This window comes from Vipera berus (assembly GCF_964194415.1).
Source record: "Vipera berus genome assembly, chromosome: 4".
NCBI classification, from domain to species: domain Eukaryota; kingdom Metazoa; phylum Chordata; class Lepidosauria; order Squamata; family Viperidae; genus Vipera; species Vipera berus.
The window spans coordinates 108,442,873-108,460,032 of NC_138206.1; the positions used below are offsets into that span (position 1 = coordinate 108,442,873).

The 17,160-nt window shown below is 40.9% G+C and overlaps 1 protein-coding gene across 2 annotated transcripts; it reads left to right on the forward strand.

The window, feature by feature from the left end:
- The first annotated feature begins 478 nt into the window (after nucleotides 1–478).
- SPRY2 (sprouty RTK signaling antagonist 2) lies at nucleotides 479–8,127 on the forward strand. Of its 2 annotated transcripts, none has more exons than XM_081326836.1 (2): nucleotides 479–1,886; nucleotides 6,387–8,127. In XM_081326836.1, the coding sequence occupies exon 2, from the start codon at nucleotides 6,438–6,440 to the stop codon at nucleotides 7,380–7,382; it is 945 nt and encodes a 314-aa protein (XP_081182962.1). In that variant the 5' UTR covers nucleotides 479–1,886; nucleotides 6,387–6,437; the 3' UTR covers nucleotides 7,383–8,127. The 2 variants fall into 2 exon arrangements, with proteins under 2 accessions (XP_081182962.1, XP_081182963.1); XM_081326837.1 differs by lacking the exon at nucleotides 479–1,886 and adding an exon at nucleotides 2,062–2,170.
- Nucleotides 8,128–17,160: the final 9,033 nt, after the last annotated feature.

The window sequence follows — 17,160 nt, forward strand, 5'->3', positions numbered from 1 at the left end:
GCTGCGTGGATTTTGTTTTCACCCCGAAAAAGTTCCTGCCTCCGTTCATTTGTGTTTTTTTTGTTGTTGTTGTTTTTAAAAAAAGACCATTTGGTAAGGTCAAGATTCAACCCGCTTATTTAAGGGAGGGAACCCCCCCCCCATCTGATCTCAAGAGCAAGCAGGACGGGTGGCGGGTGGGGGGGGGAAGAGGGAGGTTGGAGTCCCTTTCCTGCGCTCTTTTTTTTCCCCTTTGTCCAAAATGTCACCGGAGTGAAAACACGACTCCCCCTTTTTTTTTCTCTCCCCACCTCCTTCTTTTTTTTTTTCTTCCCATTCCCCCAACATCAACTCCCCCGAAGCGAGGCTTCTTTAGGGCAAATAGGAGATCCCGCCGATTCTCTCCCCCCCCCCTCCTTTCATTCCTGGGGTGCATTGGGGATTTTAGTGGCGTCCCCACCCTAAAATGAAAAAAAAAAGAAAGAGGGAGAGAGCGCGGAGCGGGAGCGTCCGCCACCTCCGGCCGGGGTCTCGAACACCGACTGCCGCGGAGTTGCAACAACCCAAGCGAGCCCTGGCAAGGGAAATGAATGTATCCCTCGCGAGCCAATGAGCTGGGACCGGATGCGATATATCCTCTAGGACAACAACTGCTCTGTTCCTCCTCAGATCCACATGACGCCATTTACTTTTGCTTTTTGCGGAGAGATCACCCCGCCTCCTCCGGAAAGGAGAAGAAGGAAAAAAAAAAGAAAGAAAGGGGAGGAAAAAAAAAGAAAAGAAAAAAAGCCAGAGAAGGAGGGGAACGAGGGAGCAGCAGAAAAACGCCGAAGCTCTTAAGAGACCGGATCTCAAACCTTGCTTTTCTGCAAAGATACAAGCAGCAGCAGCGGCGGCAGCAGCAGCAAGCTAGCAAACCCCGCTGATTTTTTTTTCCTCCCCTCTCCCCTCCCCTTTAAAACAACAGCAACTCCCCCCCCCTTTTTTTTTTGTAATCAGCAAAGCTGCCTTGGGAGAGAGAGAGAAAGAGAGAGGGGGCAAAAAAACACGCACTCACGTACAGCACACAAACTCCGAAGAAGCAAGCAAGCAAGCAAGCCACCGACCACTTTAAAAAGAAAAAGAAAGAAAAAAAAGCTACCCTCCCTTACTTTTTCCTATATTTTGTTTTCCCCCCATTATTATTACTACTTTTTTCATTTTCTTTTGCAAACGGTTTTTGCAACCGATCTGAGTCTTGAGGAAGCGATCCGAGAGAAAAAAAGCCGCTTTTTAACCGGGCTGGAAAAGATCTGAGCGAGAGATCTCATCATCAAAGCCAACTCCAGGAATCGTAATTTTTTTATATATATATTATATATATATTATTATTATTATTAAAGAACCACTCTTCGCGTCGTTGGTTGGCCGGGGCTTGTCTCCCCTCGCGCTCCTCTCCGCGTACGGTGCAGGCAAGAGAAAAGCGGCTGGAGAATGACGAATCGGCCTTTTCATTGATAAAAAAAAAAACCACAAAAACAAAACAACACACAAGCGATTGAGGAAACCGTCGTGAGATCGCGGAGGGGGAGAAGAAGAAGCAGAAGAAGAAGAAGAAAAGCAACCACAACACAAATCCTCGCTGGATCGGGAAAGAAAAAAGGCGTTTTTGCTGCTTCTTTTAAGAAATCCGTTGATTGCGGCGCAGCGGCGTGTGGCTTCTCTGGCTTACGACTCGTTGTTATTTTTCCCCTCCGGAGAAGGAAGAGTGCAAGCAGAGAAAGAAAGAAAGAAAGAAAAAGAGAGGGAGGAGAGAAAAAAAAAAGACTCCCGAGTTTGCAGTGGATTTTTTTTTTTGCCCCCTTCCTCCTCCCTCGGGTTTAAAAGCAAAACATTTCGATGCTTCTGGCTTACATCCTGGACTCGAAGTGAGTTTGCAAACGGAAGAAACGCTTTCCTCTTCTCTCTCTCTTTTTTTCCTTTACGGCTTCGGGGGTTGCATTTACTCGCCCGCCGCAGGAAGGAAGACGGGGGGGGGGGGTTGGGGGGAGGAAGAAGAAGAGAAGGCTTGGGGGGGTGAGGGTAACCTGGCTTGCACGGCGGCAGCTTTGCCCTTCCGTTGCAAAGCGAACTCCCGGGAGGAGAGAGAGAGGAGAGAGACCAAAGGCTTGCTTGCACAAGAAACGTGCGGATCGGAGCCGTTGGCCCCGCTGTGCGAGACGGCAAGGGGTTTCCCCGTGTTTGCTCTCCCTCGTGGGGACGGGAGGGCGATGGAGCCTGGCGAAGTTGCTTGGAAAGGGCGCTCGGGGGGCTGCGGGAGGGGGGGGGCTGAAATCCCGATTTCTTGGGTGGGCTGGTCCCCCTCCGCTTTGCGGAGGTCTTTGCAAGCGTGGGAGCAACCTACCCACCCAGCCACCCGTGGCCCGATCGTCAGTGGGAGATGGCGTGGTGGTTTCCAAGGGCGGGTTAAAAAATAATATATTATTATTATTATTATTATTATTATTATTATTATTATTATTATTATTAATAATAATAATAATAATAATAATAATAATAATAATAATAATAATAATAATAATAATAATAATAATAATAATAATAATAATAATAATAATGATTGCAGGAGAGTAACTGTGTTCCCCGGATCGAGGCGCGGGGAAGTTCGCCTGCAGCCGGACACTTTGCAAAGCAAGGCTCCGGCTCAATCCAGAGCCCGTGGGGGGGGGGAGGGGGGGGTTCCTTCAAACCTGTCAAAGGGTTTGGGCTTCGGCAGACCCAAACTCTGAAATCGGGGTTCTTTGGCTTGTGCTGCTTTAAAAAAGGAAGGCCAGCTCATGCTTCGCTGGCCCTTTCGGGCGGGTGGGTGGGGGGGGGAGAGAAACCTTGCGGAGTTGGAGCTTTTTCTGGGTGCAATTCGGAAGTGAGAGAGTGTAAATCCGTTTCTCCCCACCACCACCACCCTCTCTTCGCCCTCTGCTTGGGAAACAGGCTGGAAGGGGGGTGAGCAAGGCCGCTGCCAAACCACTTTGGGAGCAACTTTTGTTGACATCTGCCCTACCAGTTTCCTTGCCTTCTGTTTTATTGGAGGGAGGGGGGAGATATTCCTTGTTTTGGAAAGAAAGAAAAAAAAAGCTGGCAATCTTCCCCCCCCCCCTCCTCTTATTAGTTTGGGCCATTTTCTAGCTGCAGGGGATTTAACCTCCAGCTGTAAATATGACAGGGAAGACAAGGCAGGAAACAACAACGGTGGGAAAGTTTGCCTTTATTCCTTTCCCCCTTATACGCTTCTGTCTGTCAAAGGGACCCGTCTGTGTGCGCCTTGTCAATTTCCCCTAATACCGACTTTTTGAGAGAGAGAGAGAAAAAGAGGGGGAGAGAGAGAGAGAGAGATGGGGGAAAGCGAGAGAGAACTGTTTAGAAACTTGTAAGGGGAAAAGAGCGTTTCCCTCCCTATGAATCTTGATTTTGGGCAATGGCAGAAAAGCCATCTCGCTAAATTATACACATAGGTATCAATTGGGGGGGGGGAACCATTTCAAAAGAGGAGTTTAGCTGCTGGTTTGTGGTGGTGTTTTTTTTGAACACCTGTGTGACAGAGAGAAATCAATCTATTGGGAGTGTGACTTCTGTCTTATTCCTAGGTCAAGCTCCCTCCACCACAGCCCCCAGCCCCCTTATGGACAAATGACATTTACTGGGGGCTGTTATTTTATTTATTTTGGGGAAAGTTCAGGTTTTCTCATGCCTTGAAGTGTGTGTGTGGGGGGGAGGTTGATTATGCAGATCAAATCAAAGAGAGGCTAGAGAGAATACTACCTTTTAAAGTATTATCCTGGGCTCCGGAGGAGAGAATAATAACATCCTATCAAAAGTAACATTGAAGGGAGTCTTATACATTTAGGCCAGGGAAAGGAATAAAAGAGAGAGAGAGTCCACCTGACTTGGAGGTATTCCTGAATGGAGCTGCTATCTAGAAGGCTTTACTTAAGGGAGGAGATAGGAAGAGAGACAGCAAAGCTCTCCTGATAAGGCAATCTTATTAGTAGCCCCATTCTCACTGCTTTTTCTCTCCCACCTCCACCCAGCCAGGAAGTTTCTTCCTTATCTCCAGGTTGTTTGTAGGCTTTCTTCCTGCAAGATCAGGACAGCGCCTTAGAGGCAAACAAGTAGTGTGGGTTCCAAAAATCATACACACACACACACACACACACACAGAGAGAGAGAGAGAGAGAGAGAGAGAGAGAGAGAGAGAGGAAAAGTCTTATAATAAGAGAAGGAGCTATGCTTGGGTTGCCAGGAGGAAGAATCAGCTCAAGTGGGAAAATGTCAAACTAATCTTTTTCTAGGGCAAAGCTTTGTCACGGAAATCCTAAATTTACAACATGAAACCTCCAGGCTCCTGCGTTTTCTCCTGTTGCAGGATTTTAAAAAAGCAACACCCATTTTTATACGGTTATTGCAAAATAGGTCTGTACCTGACTTTCGTCCAGCGCTAGTGAGTTATGTTTGTTCATGTTCTTAGAAGGCAAATTGAAGTCAGAATTTTTAAGTGCTTCTCCAAAGTGGTTTTTGAGGAATGAAATATTTTGCAAGCAAACGTCCGTAAGAAACGTGGCCGTTTCTTGCAGGTTTTCTCAGAAATAAATCCTGAAAAGTTCTCTAGACAGGCAACGTTTGAGTGCTTGCATATTTGAAAGTGTTGCCTGCTGAATTGCAGGGAGTATAATAAAGTTTAGTTTGAAAGCCTTTACCTTTGTGAAATAGATCTTGCTAAATCTTGAGAAAGTAAGAATTTCAGCTTCTCTCTCTCTCTCTCTCTCTCTCTCTCTCTCTCTCTCTCATTCCAGTTTGACATCTTTGTTACTCTGGGCATAGTTCATTGTGCTTCTTACAGCTAAGCAATAATGCTTTAGGAAGCTCAGTTTTAAGTTGAAGCAGCGGTGTCACATGCTGTTCCTGGAACTGTGTGATTTATTGTTAATGTGTAGGATGTTTGCCCATGTAAGCCAAACCACCTTTTCTGGCTATGTTCAGGAAGTGAATGGATTATCTCTGGTGTTATGAATGCACAATGCAAACCCTGACAGTGCTTAGCATTGTAATGTGTCTCTGCTGGTACTTTGAATTGCAAAGTGGAACACAAATGCAAAATTCTGAAGAGAGGTGTGTGTGGGGGGGGTGTTCCTGGCTTTTCGAGTTTGTTTGGTTTTTTTCCACCTCACATAAGACTAACCTCAAATACCCAAAAGTATTTGTTTTATCAGTTTCACGACTCCCAGCGCCAAACAACCTGACTGTCTTTCCTGCTACCATTGCATGGAATTGTTCCTTTTCCTCTCTGCGTTGCCTTTACGTTTCATGAGCTGCCAACATTTTTCCTAGATTGCCACATCATGTTCAGAGCTACTGTTCTCTACCATTTTGCTCCCAGAGCTTCAGGGTCTACTACAGGTAGTCCTCAACTTATGACCACAATGGAGCTCAACCTTTTCTGTTGCTAAGCGAGACATGGTTACGTTTTGCCTCATTTTACGACCTTTCTTGCCACCGTTGTTAAGCAAATTGCAGCTGGTTTAGTTAGTAACACGGTTGTAAAGCGAATCTGGCTTCCCCATTGATTTTGCTTGTCAGAAGAACCCCGGGGCACTGCATAAATACATGAAGTGTCATAAATACATGCCAGTTGCCAAGTATTTGAATTTTGATCATGTGACCCTTAAGGATGAGACAACAGTCCTGTAGAACATGGCCCTCCGTCATTTTTTTTTCAGTGTCGCAACTTTGAATGGACACTAAATGATTATGAGTAAGTCGAGGACTACCTGTATTGTAGTTCTACAACTTGAAGGGGATTAAGTTCCAGCTAAGTCTTCAATCCTATATTCCTATTTTCAGAGGAATAAGTTCCTCTGAAATCAATGGCTCCTACCTGTACTTATGTAAGATTTTTCTATCTGGGGCAAGAATTTGAAAAGCCCATTTGGAGCCTCATTCAGACGTAAGCCATAAAAGTAAAGCACCCAAGAGAGTGACAGGTGTTCACTAAGTTTATTTATCAGGGGTCGTGGAGTGAGCCACATGCATCTGCTTGCCAAGTGTACACCTCAGGGCACACTTAAGTGTGCAAAAACTGCAGGCTGACCTCTACGTGCAGATCTGTGTGGATACTGAAAGTCCTAATTCCAAGGAAGTGGAATTGGTGTTGCATTTCCGTAAACTTGGCCCAATTCAGGATAGCAAATAAAGGTTTGTTTATTTCAAGTTCAAGACCTCGATTGATTGACTTTCTTTCTTGAGAGACTGGGTGCAAGGCTGCACCCAGTTACATTGCCTGGCAAAGCAAACATCCACACCTGGAAATGCAAAAAAAAAAGGAAAGGAAAAAAAAAAGAAAACCCAACTAATTCTCTCTTTCTTTCACTTAGGATTTCAGATGTGTTCTAAGCTTCCGGGAGTGATAGCTGTTCAGGATACTGATGGAGACGAGAGCTCAGAATGGCAGCGGGTTACAACCCTTGCTTCAAGGCCAGCATGACACCGGGAGACAATTCGGAGATTCTGACCTGAGGGATGTCTTAGCCCAACAGGTTCACGTCTTGTCTTTGGAGCAGATCAAGGCTATCCGGAACACCAATGAATACACAGAACCTCCTACGGTGGCTCCCCGGCCAGGACTGAAGCCAACACCACATCCAGCGGTCCAGCACAAGAGCGAAAGGCCACATGATTTGACGGAGCAACGTCATCTGAACCGGCTTCAACATCCCCAGCTCCATGTTTCTTCTCGACTACCGCTCTCCCGTTCCATCAGCACGGTCAGCAGCACCAGCTCACGTGGTAGCACAAGGACAAGTACCAGTAGCAATTCCTCCGAACAGAGACTTCTGGGGTCATCCTTGGGGACAGTTGTTGAGGGGATAATACGAGTACAGCCGAAATCGGAGCTGAAGTCTCGGGAGCTGAAACCCCCCAGCAAAGAAAATTTGCATATGCATGCTTACCGATGTGAGGACTGTGGGAAATGCAAGTGTAAGGAATGCACTTATCCACGGACTCTTCCATCCTGTTGGATCTGTGACAAGCAATGTCTTTGCTCAGCCCAGAACATGGTCGATTACGGGACCTGTGTCTGCTGTGTGAAGGGGCTTTTCTACCACTGTTCCAATGACGATGAGGACAACTGTGCTGATAACCCATGTTCGTGTAGCCAGGCCCACTGTTGCACTCGATGGTCTACCATGGGGGTCGTGTCCCTTGTTCTGCCTTGCTTGTGGTGTTACCTGCCAGCCAAGGGTTGCCTTAAATTGTGCCAGGGCTGTTACGACCAAGTTAACAGGCCAGGTTGTCGTTGTAAACAGTCCAACACGGTGTGCTGTAAAGTTCCCAAAGTCCCACCCAGGAATATTGACAAGCCAACATAGCATCACTAATCGGGTAATAAGGATGACGATAGAACATCAAATGGGGCCAGCTAAATGATCTATAATTGCGGCACTGGGTTCTTGGTGGTTGGGGAGCGGGGGCAGCAGTGAAAAAAGTCCAATCTCGTGGAGACCACTTCTTTAGAATCCACCCAGTGGAGATCCGAGTGGCAGCACCCAAGTATTGCATAAGCTAAGAGACTCAAGCTACTTCTAGGCAAACTCGCGTGTTGTGCGTTTGTGTGTTTTTAAAGGAATTAGTACACTTGTAAATTAGGAAACTACTTCAATCCACTCCCAATTTATTTTCTGCCAGAGATGTGCTATATTTTTGTATATAGGATATTTTCAACTGTGAAAACACAAGTGTCATAAAAACAAGTATGGCACACGAGTCACAAAATATTATACTAATACGTTGTACATTCAAAAGAATGTGAATCAATCCATATGGCTTAGATTGTATTTTTTGCCTTATGAAGCCCATCAGTTGCAAGACTCTGATTTCTTTTTGTTTTTCCTCTCCTTTTGGACAATTTCAGTAAAATTGAGTCTTTATTTTCTAATTTTTCAATATATTGTCTAGTGTAAAGAATATTTATTTGAAGTTTTATTATTTTATAAAAAAAATAAATATTTATTTTAAGAGGCATCTTACAAATTTCACCCCTCTTTATGAGGATGCCACCATTGCTGCAAATTAGGGGTGAAAAAAACATATATTCCCTATAAAATAGAAAATATATTAACGTTTCAAATTAAACCGGGCTGTTTTGTCATTTTTTTTCATCCGTTCCCTTCACTTCTTTGAATTGAGCAGTTGCATTTGTAATTAGAATGTTTAAAAAAAGCAAGTATCAAAGATATTTTTGTGAGCTTTTGTTTGATTATTAGGGGATCCAGAAAGATATAAAAAAGTAGAGTTAAATGATAAAGGTTGTTAAAAGAATTTAAGATCATCAGTAGTGCCAATATTACATTCTACTATTGCCTCTGTCAAAGAAAAAAAAAGCAATTATATAGGTAGTCCTCAATTTATAACAGTTCATTTAGTGACTGTTCAAAGTTGCACCGCCAATGAAGAAAAGTGACTTATGACCATTTTTCACACTTATGATCGCTGCAACTGGCTCATATTTATGATGGTTGCAGTGTCCCGGGGTCACCTTTTGCAACCTTCTGAAAGGCAAAATTAATGGGGGAGGGCCAGATTCTCTTAGCAACCAACTTAACAAGTGTAGTGATTCACTTAACAACTGTGGCAAGGTTGTAAAATGGGGCAAAATTCACTTAACAAATGTCTCACATAGCAACAGAAATTTTGGACTCAGTTGTGGTCCTAAGTCAAGGACCACCTTATTCGATAGCAATGTTTTGTTTCCCCCACTAATGACAACAAATGGATACAGAGCAGATGCAGAATTAACATGGTCTTAATTAACATGGGAAAGTGGATTATGCTTGTAGATATTAGAGGGAGAGAGGTTTAACTGTTGAGGTATACAGTTAACATTTTCAATAGCCGCATAAACAATGCCTTTCTATAGTCTGGGTTAATTATTCAGCCAGGTCTGGTTTATGACAAAGGCAAAAAAAAAATAGTTCCATGCAAAGAATTAGAAAAGCCAGAGGCAAAATAATTTGTTCTGGAAATCTGAATGCACTCCAGGTTAGGCCAAGCTTCTGGTTGATGTATCTGCTAGAGCTACTTCTGCAAGGTAAGTGTCCTTCTTTTCCCGAGGTTCTCGAAAGAAAACAAAAATTAACACCCAGTTGTATTAACAATCTTTTTTGTCATTCGAAGTCTGGCCTTCCAAGTCCATAGTTCATAAATGCTGATTACCCAGACAAGCAAATAAAACCTGCCACAAATGTGTGTTTCTGTTTGTGTATGAAAGGGAGAGAGAAACAGAGTGTTTTATTTTTATGAAATGGGCGGAGAGCCACGTGGAAGTGCCTCAGTATCCTTGCCAGTCTGAAATAATTTAAGAATGTAGTCATGATTGTGTTGGTTGGATCACAGCAGAAATTCTGAAAAGGAATGAGGAAATTCTTGTTCCAGAGACGGATAATGAAATGCCTTATGAATTAAAGTCACAAGTGGACATGGAAATGTGGCCTGTTTTGTGAATTACTGGTGCAGTTACACTACCATTTATTTGTACGTGGAAGTTCCACGTCTGAAGAGTTGAATTTAAGCATGTCAGAAATGACAGTTTGTGTATGATAAATTCAGCTTTATCTTTGGGCAGTTTAAGCTGTTGACATATTTTTTGCCTAAGTATGTTGTTCTTGCTCTCCCAAAATCTTCAGCCAACGTGGGGCAATTCTGCAAGTTGAAGTTGGATATATGACTTCAAACAACATAGTGCTGCTGTTGATATAACCTGTGACATTTTGTGATGCTTGAGAGAATGATAGAATAACAAGTTGAAAGGGACCTTGGAGGTCTTCTAGTACAACCCTCTGCTCAACAGGAAATCAACTATACCATTTCAGACAAGTGGCTGTCCAATCTTCTTAAAAACCAGTGTTGGAGCACCACAACTTCTGGAAGCAAGTCATTCCACTGATTAGTTGTTCTAACTGTCAGAAAGTTTTTCCTTATTTCTAAGTCGGTTCTGTCCTTGTTTAGCTTCCATCCATTGCTTCTGCTTCTGCTTTCAGGTGCTTTGAAGAATAGGTTGACCCTTTAAATATTGGAACGCTACTATATAACCCAAGGATGGTTCCACCTTTTCAGACAATGTATGCAACGCTGAAATCCTGTTTTCATCAGATGTGGTGATCTCCATGTGTAGGGGATATTTTTCTGATAATATGGACAAATGTGGATGCTATGCTGTCTTAAGCAAGTGCATGATTTTATAAAGATATATATTTATATTAGTTTGTCCAAAAGCTGGTTTTGTACATAAGCCATATTCTTGCTATATGGCAAGTTTGGGGGCATTATAAAACAAGCTTTTTGGTGCTCTCTCTTGGACCATTCTCTCCCAAACTTCCAGCAATGTCATTAAGATTTTTATCAAATCAGATTAGCCAACCTGATCATCAGATTGTCAATTATAAATTCTGAGATTATCAAATCAGAGAACCAGCTTGCTCTAGTAGTTAAGGCTCCAGGCGGAAAATCAGGAGACTGAATTCCAGTTCCACTTCACGCATGAGAGTCAGCTGTGTGACTCAGGACCAGTCGCTCACTCTTAGTCCCAACTCACCTCACAAGTTTGTTGTGAGGAAAATAGGAGTAGGAGGGAATATTAGATGTGTTTGACCCCTTGAGTGATTTATAAAAATAATACATTTGGGGATTATTATTTTTTTTAAAAAAATAAATGGGACTACGGTAAAGTGAACGAATAGGCTTATGGCATAATGCTGCAATATGTTTGCTTGCATTCTCAAAGTGATTGAGAGCAAAGGCTTTTGTTGTTTCTCCTCTGTACTCAGATCTACAATAAGAAGATTGTGATAAAAAAAATCAGCTGTAAAAGGCAGCCTTCTTAAGAAGGCACATTGATTTGCATCCAGAACACAAAAAAGTAAAACCATCACTTTTGTGTCCTCCAGAATCAGCGGATTCCCCACCCCCCTCTTTGTTGTTAAGAGGTTAAAGATGCAAAATAGGGACCATTTTCAAGGTCCTTAAATCTCACAGGTGTACAAAGTAAACTAAATATCCTTGGTGTGGTTCTAACTAGATTTGGATTGTGCTGTTTACATGAACTGACCTGATAACAGCCTTATTTGAGCTGAGCTCTTATTCCTAATGGCAAACCTATGGATGTTAGACTTCAACAAATAACTCACAATGAATGTTCCATTTTTTTTAAGGAAAAAAAATCCTCTGCGGCTTAAAAACGTATGACTTCCATTTTATTATAGAGATGTGCTTTTCTTTTTTTTCTTTCTGGCCTCATTTTCCATTTTTTTTTTAAGTAGAGCAATGCTAGTGTTGTTTTACCTGCTTTAGAAAGGAGTTTCTCTCAGAGGAAGTAGATTATTTCCCTTAAATTACATACAACAGAAGATAATGCATGTTTTGTGAACAGTGTTGAATTTATGGTGGATCACAACATTTGCTTGTGGATGTCTAAGGCTTTAAACAAACTTTCTTTGCAACTACTATATCTCAGACATTGCTCCATTAGTATTACTATTTATGTAAAATTCATATTTTACATAATAATTTCTATCTTACACGATAATTCTATTCACGTATATTTTTTACCAGGAAAATCAAAGGGCCTATTTTTGGTATTAAGCATTTGTAAGTAATAGAATCCATACTTTTTCTCTGTGTTATAGGGTCTACATTTATGTAAAGAAGTAATGATTAAATGAGTTAAAATTTCACACCAAGCTAGAAGTTTCTGACATTTGCAAGCTCAAACTCAATCTAAGGAAAGCTTAAACTATTATGCTATGAATTAATTGGTTAACTGTTCTTGTTTTTTTTTTAAAAAAAATCCTCAAGTAGCTGCTCCAGTATTATTCTACCAGGAATGAAGGTGAATAGCCTATTTAAAACACTTCTAATTTGCAAATTGCGTTGCAAATTAAGATGCAGTTCAACTTTCCTCAATGGCTGTTCTGCTGGGGATGGTGGGAATTGTGGTTTTACAGATCTGGAGATCAGCAGATGAACTTGCTTACACTTGACACTGTAGGAACCAATTTCAAGTTAATCACTCAAGAAGAACATTTTTAACAAATTCGATACAGTCCATGTATGCAGCCTATCTCTCTTTTTTTTTAAAAAAAAATCCAATGTTTCCATATATAAAATGCAGGTAGTCCTCAATGTAAGACCACAGCTGAGCCCAAAATTTATGTTGCTAAGTGAAAATTTTGATAAGTAAATTTTGCCCCATTTTACGACTTTTATTGCCACTGTTGTTAAGTGAATCTGGTTTCCTTATTGACTGCTTGTGAGAAGGTCACAAAAGTGATCACATGACCCCAGGAGCCTGCAACCATCATTAATATGAGTCCACCATTAAGCATCTGAATGTAAATCATGTGGCTATGAGGATGCTGCAACAGTCATAAGTGTGAAAAATGGTCATAAGTCACTTTTTCAGTGTCGTAACTTCAAATATTCAATAAGTGAATTACTGTAAATTGAGGACTACCTGCAGGTCATTTTATTTATTTATCAAATATATACAGCCACATCTCACACACTGGCCGGCATACAATAAAATTCTTGAAAAATTTAGACATGCATGATATGGACATAGATGTTAGGTTTATTATAATACAGGTTTGATTTGTTTCTACTTCAGTAAGTGTGGAATTTAAGTGATAATATAGTATGTACCACAATGTCTTTGTTTGCAATGCCAACATACTCAGTTATGATACTACCATCTCTGAACTATCAAAAAATATCAGCCTGACTTTATCTTTGCACCAGATTAATTCAGCACATCCTTGGATAAACGGGCTAAATCAGGGGTCAGCAACCTGAAACAGTGAAAGAGCCACTTGGAACCGGTTCCCTCACAAAAGGAAAAACTGGGAGCCGCAAAAATGTGTGCACATGCACGTACACGCGCGCATGCGCAGAACAGGGTTTGAAGAGTGGAGCCAAGGCGAGATATGCACCTACCCTGCATATTTGAATTGATTGGTTGAACTTTTTTAGTCCCACTTTTTTCTTTTTTTTGGACTGCACATGGCAGAGGACTGGGAGCCGCAGGAGATGGCTGAAAGAGCCGCATGCGGCTCCGGAGCCGCGGGTTGCAGACCTGTGGGCTAAATAAATGTTCCCATACAATAAATTACTCTGGATTGTGATCTTTACACTAAATCTTGCCGAGAAGTATTACCCATGAGTTTAAATGATTCTAGCATATATTATGTGCCATTTGAAGACCCGTAGAAATCTAAAAAAAGACCCCCTTGATTAATTGCATAAAAATATCCCCCTGAAGAGTTTTCCACTGCTAAGTGTTTCAAAAATAAATCAATGGTTTGCACAGATAAAACAGTACAACTTTCCAAGTCACATTTATGTTAAGGCAATAAGGTTTGAGATGGTTGCAGCAGACTTTTTCCTCTAATTTTAGTGAGATTGGGTAACAACTTAATGCAAATTTATTGGGACATGTATGTTTTAAGACAGATGCTGGTTTATTGAGAAAAAGTATCAGAGATTTCATCCAAATCGAAAGCAGAGTGGAGAATGCATGGCCTATTGAAACCAGTGGCCTTAAGCACATATTAGTCTTTATCTTGATGTCTCTCTCTCTCTGTGTGTATATGTACATGTATGTGCGTGTGTGTGTGTTCACGTAAGTCTGTTTGGAAAATTACTTGCTATAGCTCAGATAGCCAACTTCTAGATGTTTGCTGGACCTCAGTTTTTTTAACCTTATAATGCAAGATGCTCACATCTGTTGGAGTTCAATACATCTGAAAGACCACTCTCACTTATAAATGAGCAGTTGACAGCTTTAATTTATTATACATATTTACTACAATAAGTTAATTATTGACTGAGCTTAAGGAAAAGTGATCTGAGAACAGTTCTTCTGGAGGCCAACCAAACTCAACCAACCAACTCAAACTCTTTAAAAGTACCTTCTAAACTATTAGAAACAAACTTTTGTTGCTTTGTACCAAAAGTAAATAAATCAGCTTCTAACATTAAATTGCAATATTTAATTCTGAAGCTTCATTTTTAAGGAATCCATAAGGAAGTCACTGGCAACTCTCAAATGGACAGGCACATTTGCAGATCCCTATTGGCATGAGATGCGTGCGTCTTCCATACCAAGCATTCATGTTCTTTAAATTATGACAGCTAAAAGGTGTCCCTATTTGTTAACTTGTCAACTTGTCAAATTTGCACAATTAAAAACATTTAGCATCTAGGCTTGCATGGACTACTTGTGTGAAAGATGGTATTTGGTTGCTGCTTGGCACTACTCAGATTTGTAGGGTTTATCTAGTCAACAAGGTAGGGACCCAAAACTAAATCCAGTCTTACTGTTATAATTGTTCAAAAGTAACAGCACCAACCTTGTTTAACAAGTAACTCAATAGGAAAGCCATGGACCCATGAAGTCATCAGCAGTTGAGTTTTACTCAACGTCTTTGCTACTTTTAGGCTGCAGTAGGTGGCAGTGCCTACCTAAACCTTTAGAAGCTAAGCAGAATCAGACCTGGTTAATATTTGAAAGGGAGACCATCAAGTAATTCCAAGGACCTCAGAGAAAGTAACCACAAGCCTCTTTTATATCACTGCAAGAAAATTTAATTTTAATTCAAAAAATTAATTCAAACTTAATTCCAAGGTTACATTACTTTATGCTTAAGAGTGAATATTCACTTTTATTAGCAAACGTATTGCACCTTTATAGAATGATTCAGCCCTCCAGGTTAAATTATTAGATCAATATTTTTTGAAGAATTTATAAAAGTGAAACTTTATTTAAGTATTTGTTTTCCCAAAAGAAGCGTACCTCTGCTTTTTCTTACATTGCTACCACCTCCCTAGATTTTGTTTGTAAGGTTCAAACTTTTGTTGCAACTTCATTATAAAATGCAAAAAAAAGCATGGATTGTATCCTTATAGAAGCAATGCTGTGCCCTTGAGAGTTTTATGATGAGGTGATGAAAAGGGACTGTTTTGCCTCTCAAAAAAAAATCTCAACATTTTCCATGATTGTGTACTGGCGGTTCCTATAAACTTCCATACTTTTCTATTGCCATTTTTTTGCACAAGCCCAATTACCTCAGAAAGTAATGACAGCTGAGCTTATTTCAATCTCATATTTCTGTAATAAAGAAATAGTTAACGGTCTTTTAGCTGAAAGGCTTATTCAACATCCAACACATTTGTCAAAATTACGGGATAGGCAGGTTCTTTCCTGTCCCATTGCCAGAATTTTGGCAAATATGGGATCTGAGAATTTAAGTGGCCATGCCAACATGCTATTCCAACATTTCAATTCAACAAATACACTTGGGGTTGGTTTAATGCAGGGGTCTTCAAACATAGCCCTTTTATGACTTGTGGGCTTCAACTCCCAGAATGGTGGCTGAGGAATTCTGGGAGTTGAAGTCCACAAGTCATAAAAGGGCCAAGTTTGAAGACCCCTGGTCTAATGACACCATCCTATTTCCACCTTCTTGTGTTGGAGACAGTTTTGCATTGAGTGAGACTCTTTTGAATGAACCTTGAATTCTAGCATTGTTAAAGAAGGACAGTGAATTGCTTCTTCACAGGCTACCTCTGGCCCATATAATTTTACCATCTGGCCTACCAATATGGTCTCCTCCTCACATCAAACTTCACTTCAGTGGCTGGGAGAAAATGAGCAATAAGGGAGGCAGATGTTCACATGACCATGATGATGATGATGATGATGATGATGATGATGATGATGATGGTGGTGATGGTGATGACGACGATGATGATGATGATGTCGATGTCCATTCAGTCATGTCTTGACTCTTGATGATTCTATGCGCCAAGTCTCTCCACATCTTCTGATCTTGCACTACTGTGTTTCCTGGAAAATAAAACCAGGTCTTTATATTATTTTTTGCTTCAAAAGACGCATTAGAGCTTATTTTCTGGTTCGGGCTTATATTTGAGGAAATACGGTACTAAATGCGTCCGTCTACCTGACGATCTTAACTGGGACTTATTTTTGGTTTGGGACTTTTATTACGAGTGTCCTGAAAAATCATGCTAGGACTTATTTTCCAGTTGGGTCTTATTTTTGGAGAAACATGGTACTTCTTTGAGTTTTTCTATACTCTACTGGTGTCAGCTTTGATGGTGCATATGACCATCACACATGGTTAATAGGGTGTTTATTTCAAGGATTTGAAGGCTGGTTCTAAACTCAAAATGCTTATGGTGATCCATCACTTGTGCATTTTTGTCTTGTCTTATCTCACATATAGGTTTTCGCTTATAATCTAGTTATCCAGACAGGTTAAGATACAGAAAAAAAGATGTACCCTAGGGTGAAATCAATAGGGTCATTTGAAACCATGAAATCGATCATTTTAGTTCTTATTTTCCTGCCTCAGGGCTTAATGTTTTACTCAAGATAGCAGAAAATGTCTGTATATCTTTTACATCATGTTATTATCTTTTTTAATTTTAACATATATCAGGCCCAAACAGCATTATACAGATTGCAGGATATTCCATAGCATAAGCTTATTGTGTGTTTACTTATTTCATGTCTTGACTTGGGTGCTTAATGCTGATGGAGGCTTCAAGAAACCAGAATTAAAAGACAAGATGTGTGTTCAGCTATACTTGAGAAATGGCGGTCGATTTAATGAAGAGCAGGCTTCAAAGAGAATGTCTTTGGTGAATTGAATTCATTCCACTCTTGGGTTCAATCTCTACGAAGAAGGCTAAAATCTCTTATTTGCTTTGCTTCAATTTCTTCTCTGTCTGTGGTCTTCTCTCTCTTCCTAATCCATCTTTTTCTCGTGGAGTTTACTCTGTTTCCTTGCCTACTTTATTGTCGAAGACCTGATTAGGGCACAGAACTAATCCCCCTCACTATTTTTAATAGGCTGGGCTAAAGTAGCTGAAATTGTTGATTTTTTAAATCTACCCCTGCCCAGCTTCTTCCACTGTTAGATTACTCTGAATGAACACAGGCTTTGACAGACAAAGGGTGCCTTCCCCCTGATGCTATAAATCAGAGCTTTACAGTCTCTGCTAAGGGGAAACTGGCTCACATCAACTTAAGCCACAGAGTCATTTTCTAAGGCAATGCTATCAAATTCTAGG

Bases quoted from the DNA above. Each gene is read 5' to 3' on its own strand.
- SPRY2 (XM_081326836.1), top strand. From the start codon at position 6,438: ATGGAGACGAGAGCTCAGAATGGCAGCGGGTTACAACCCTTGCTTCAA.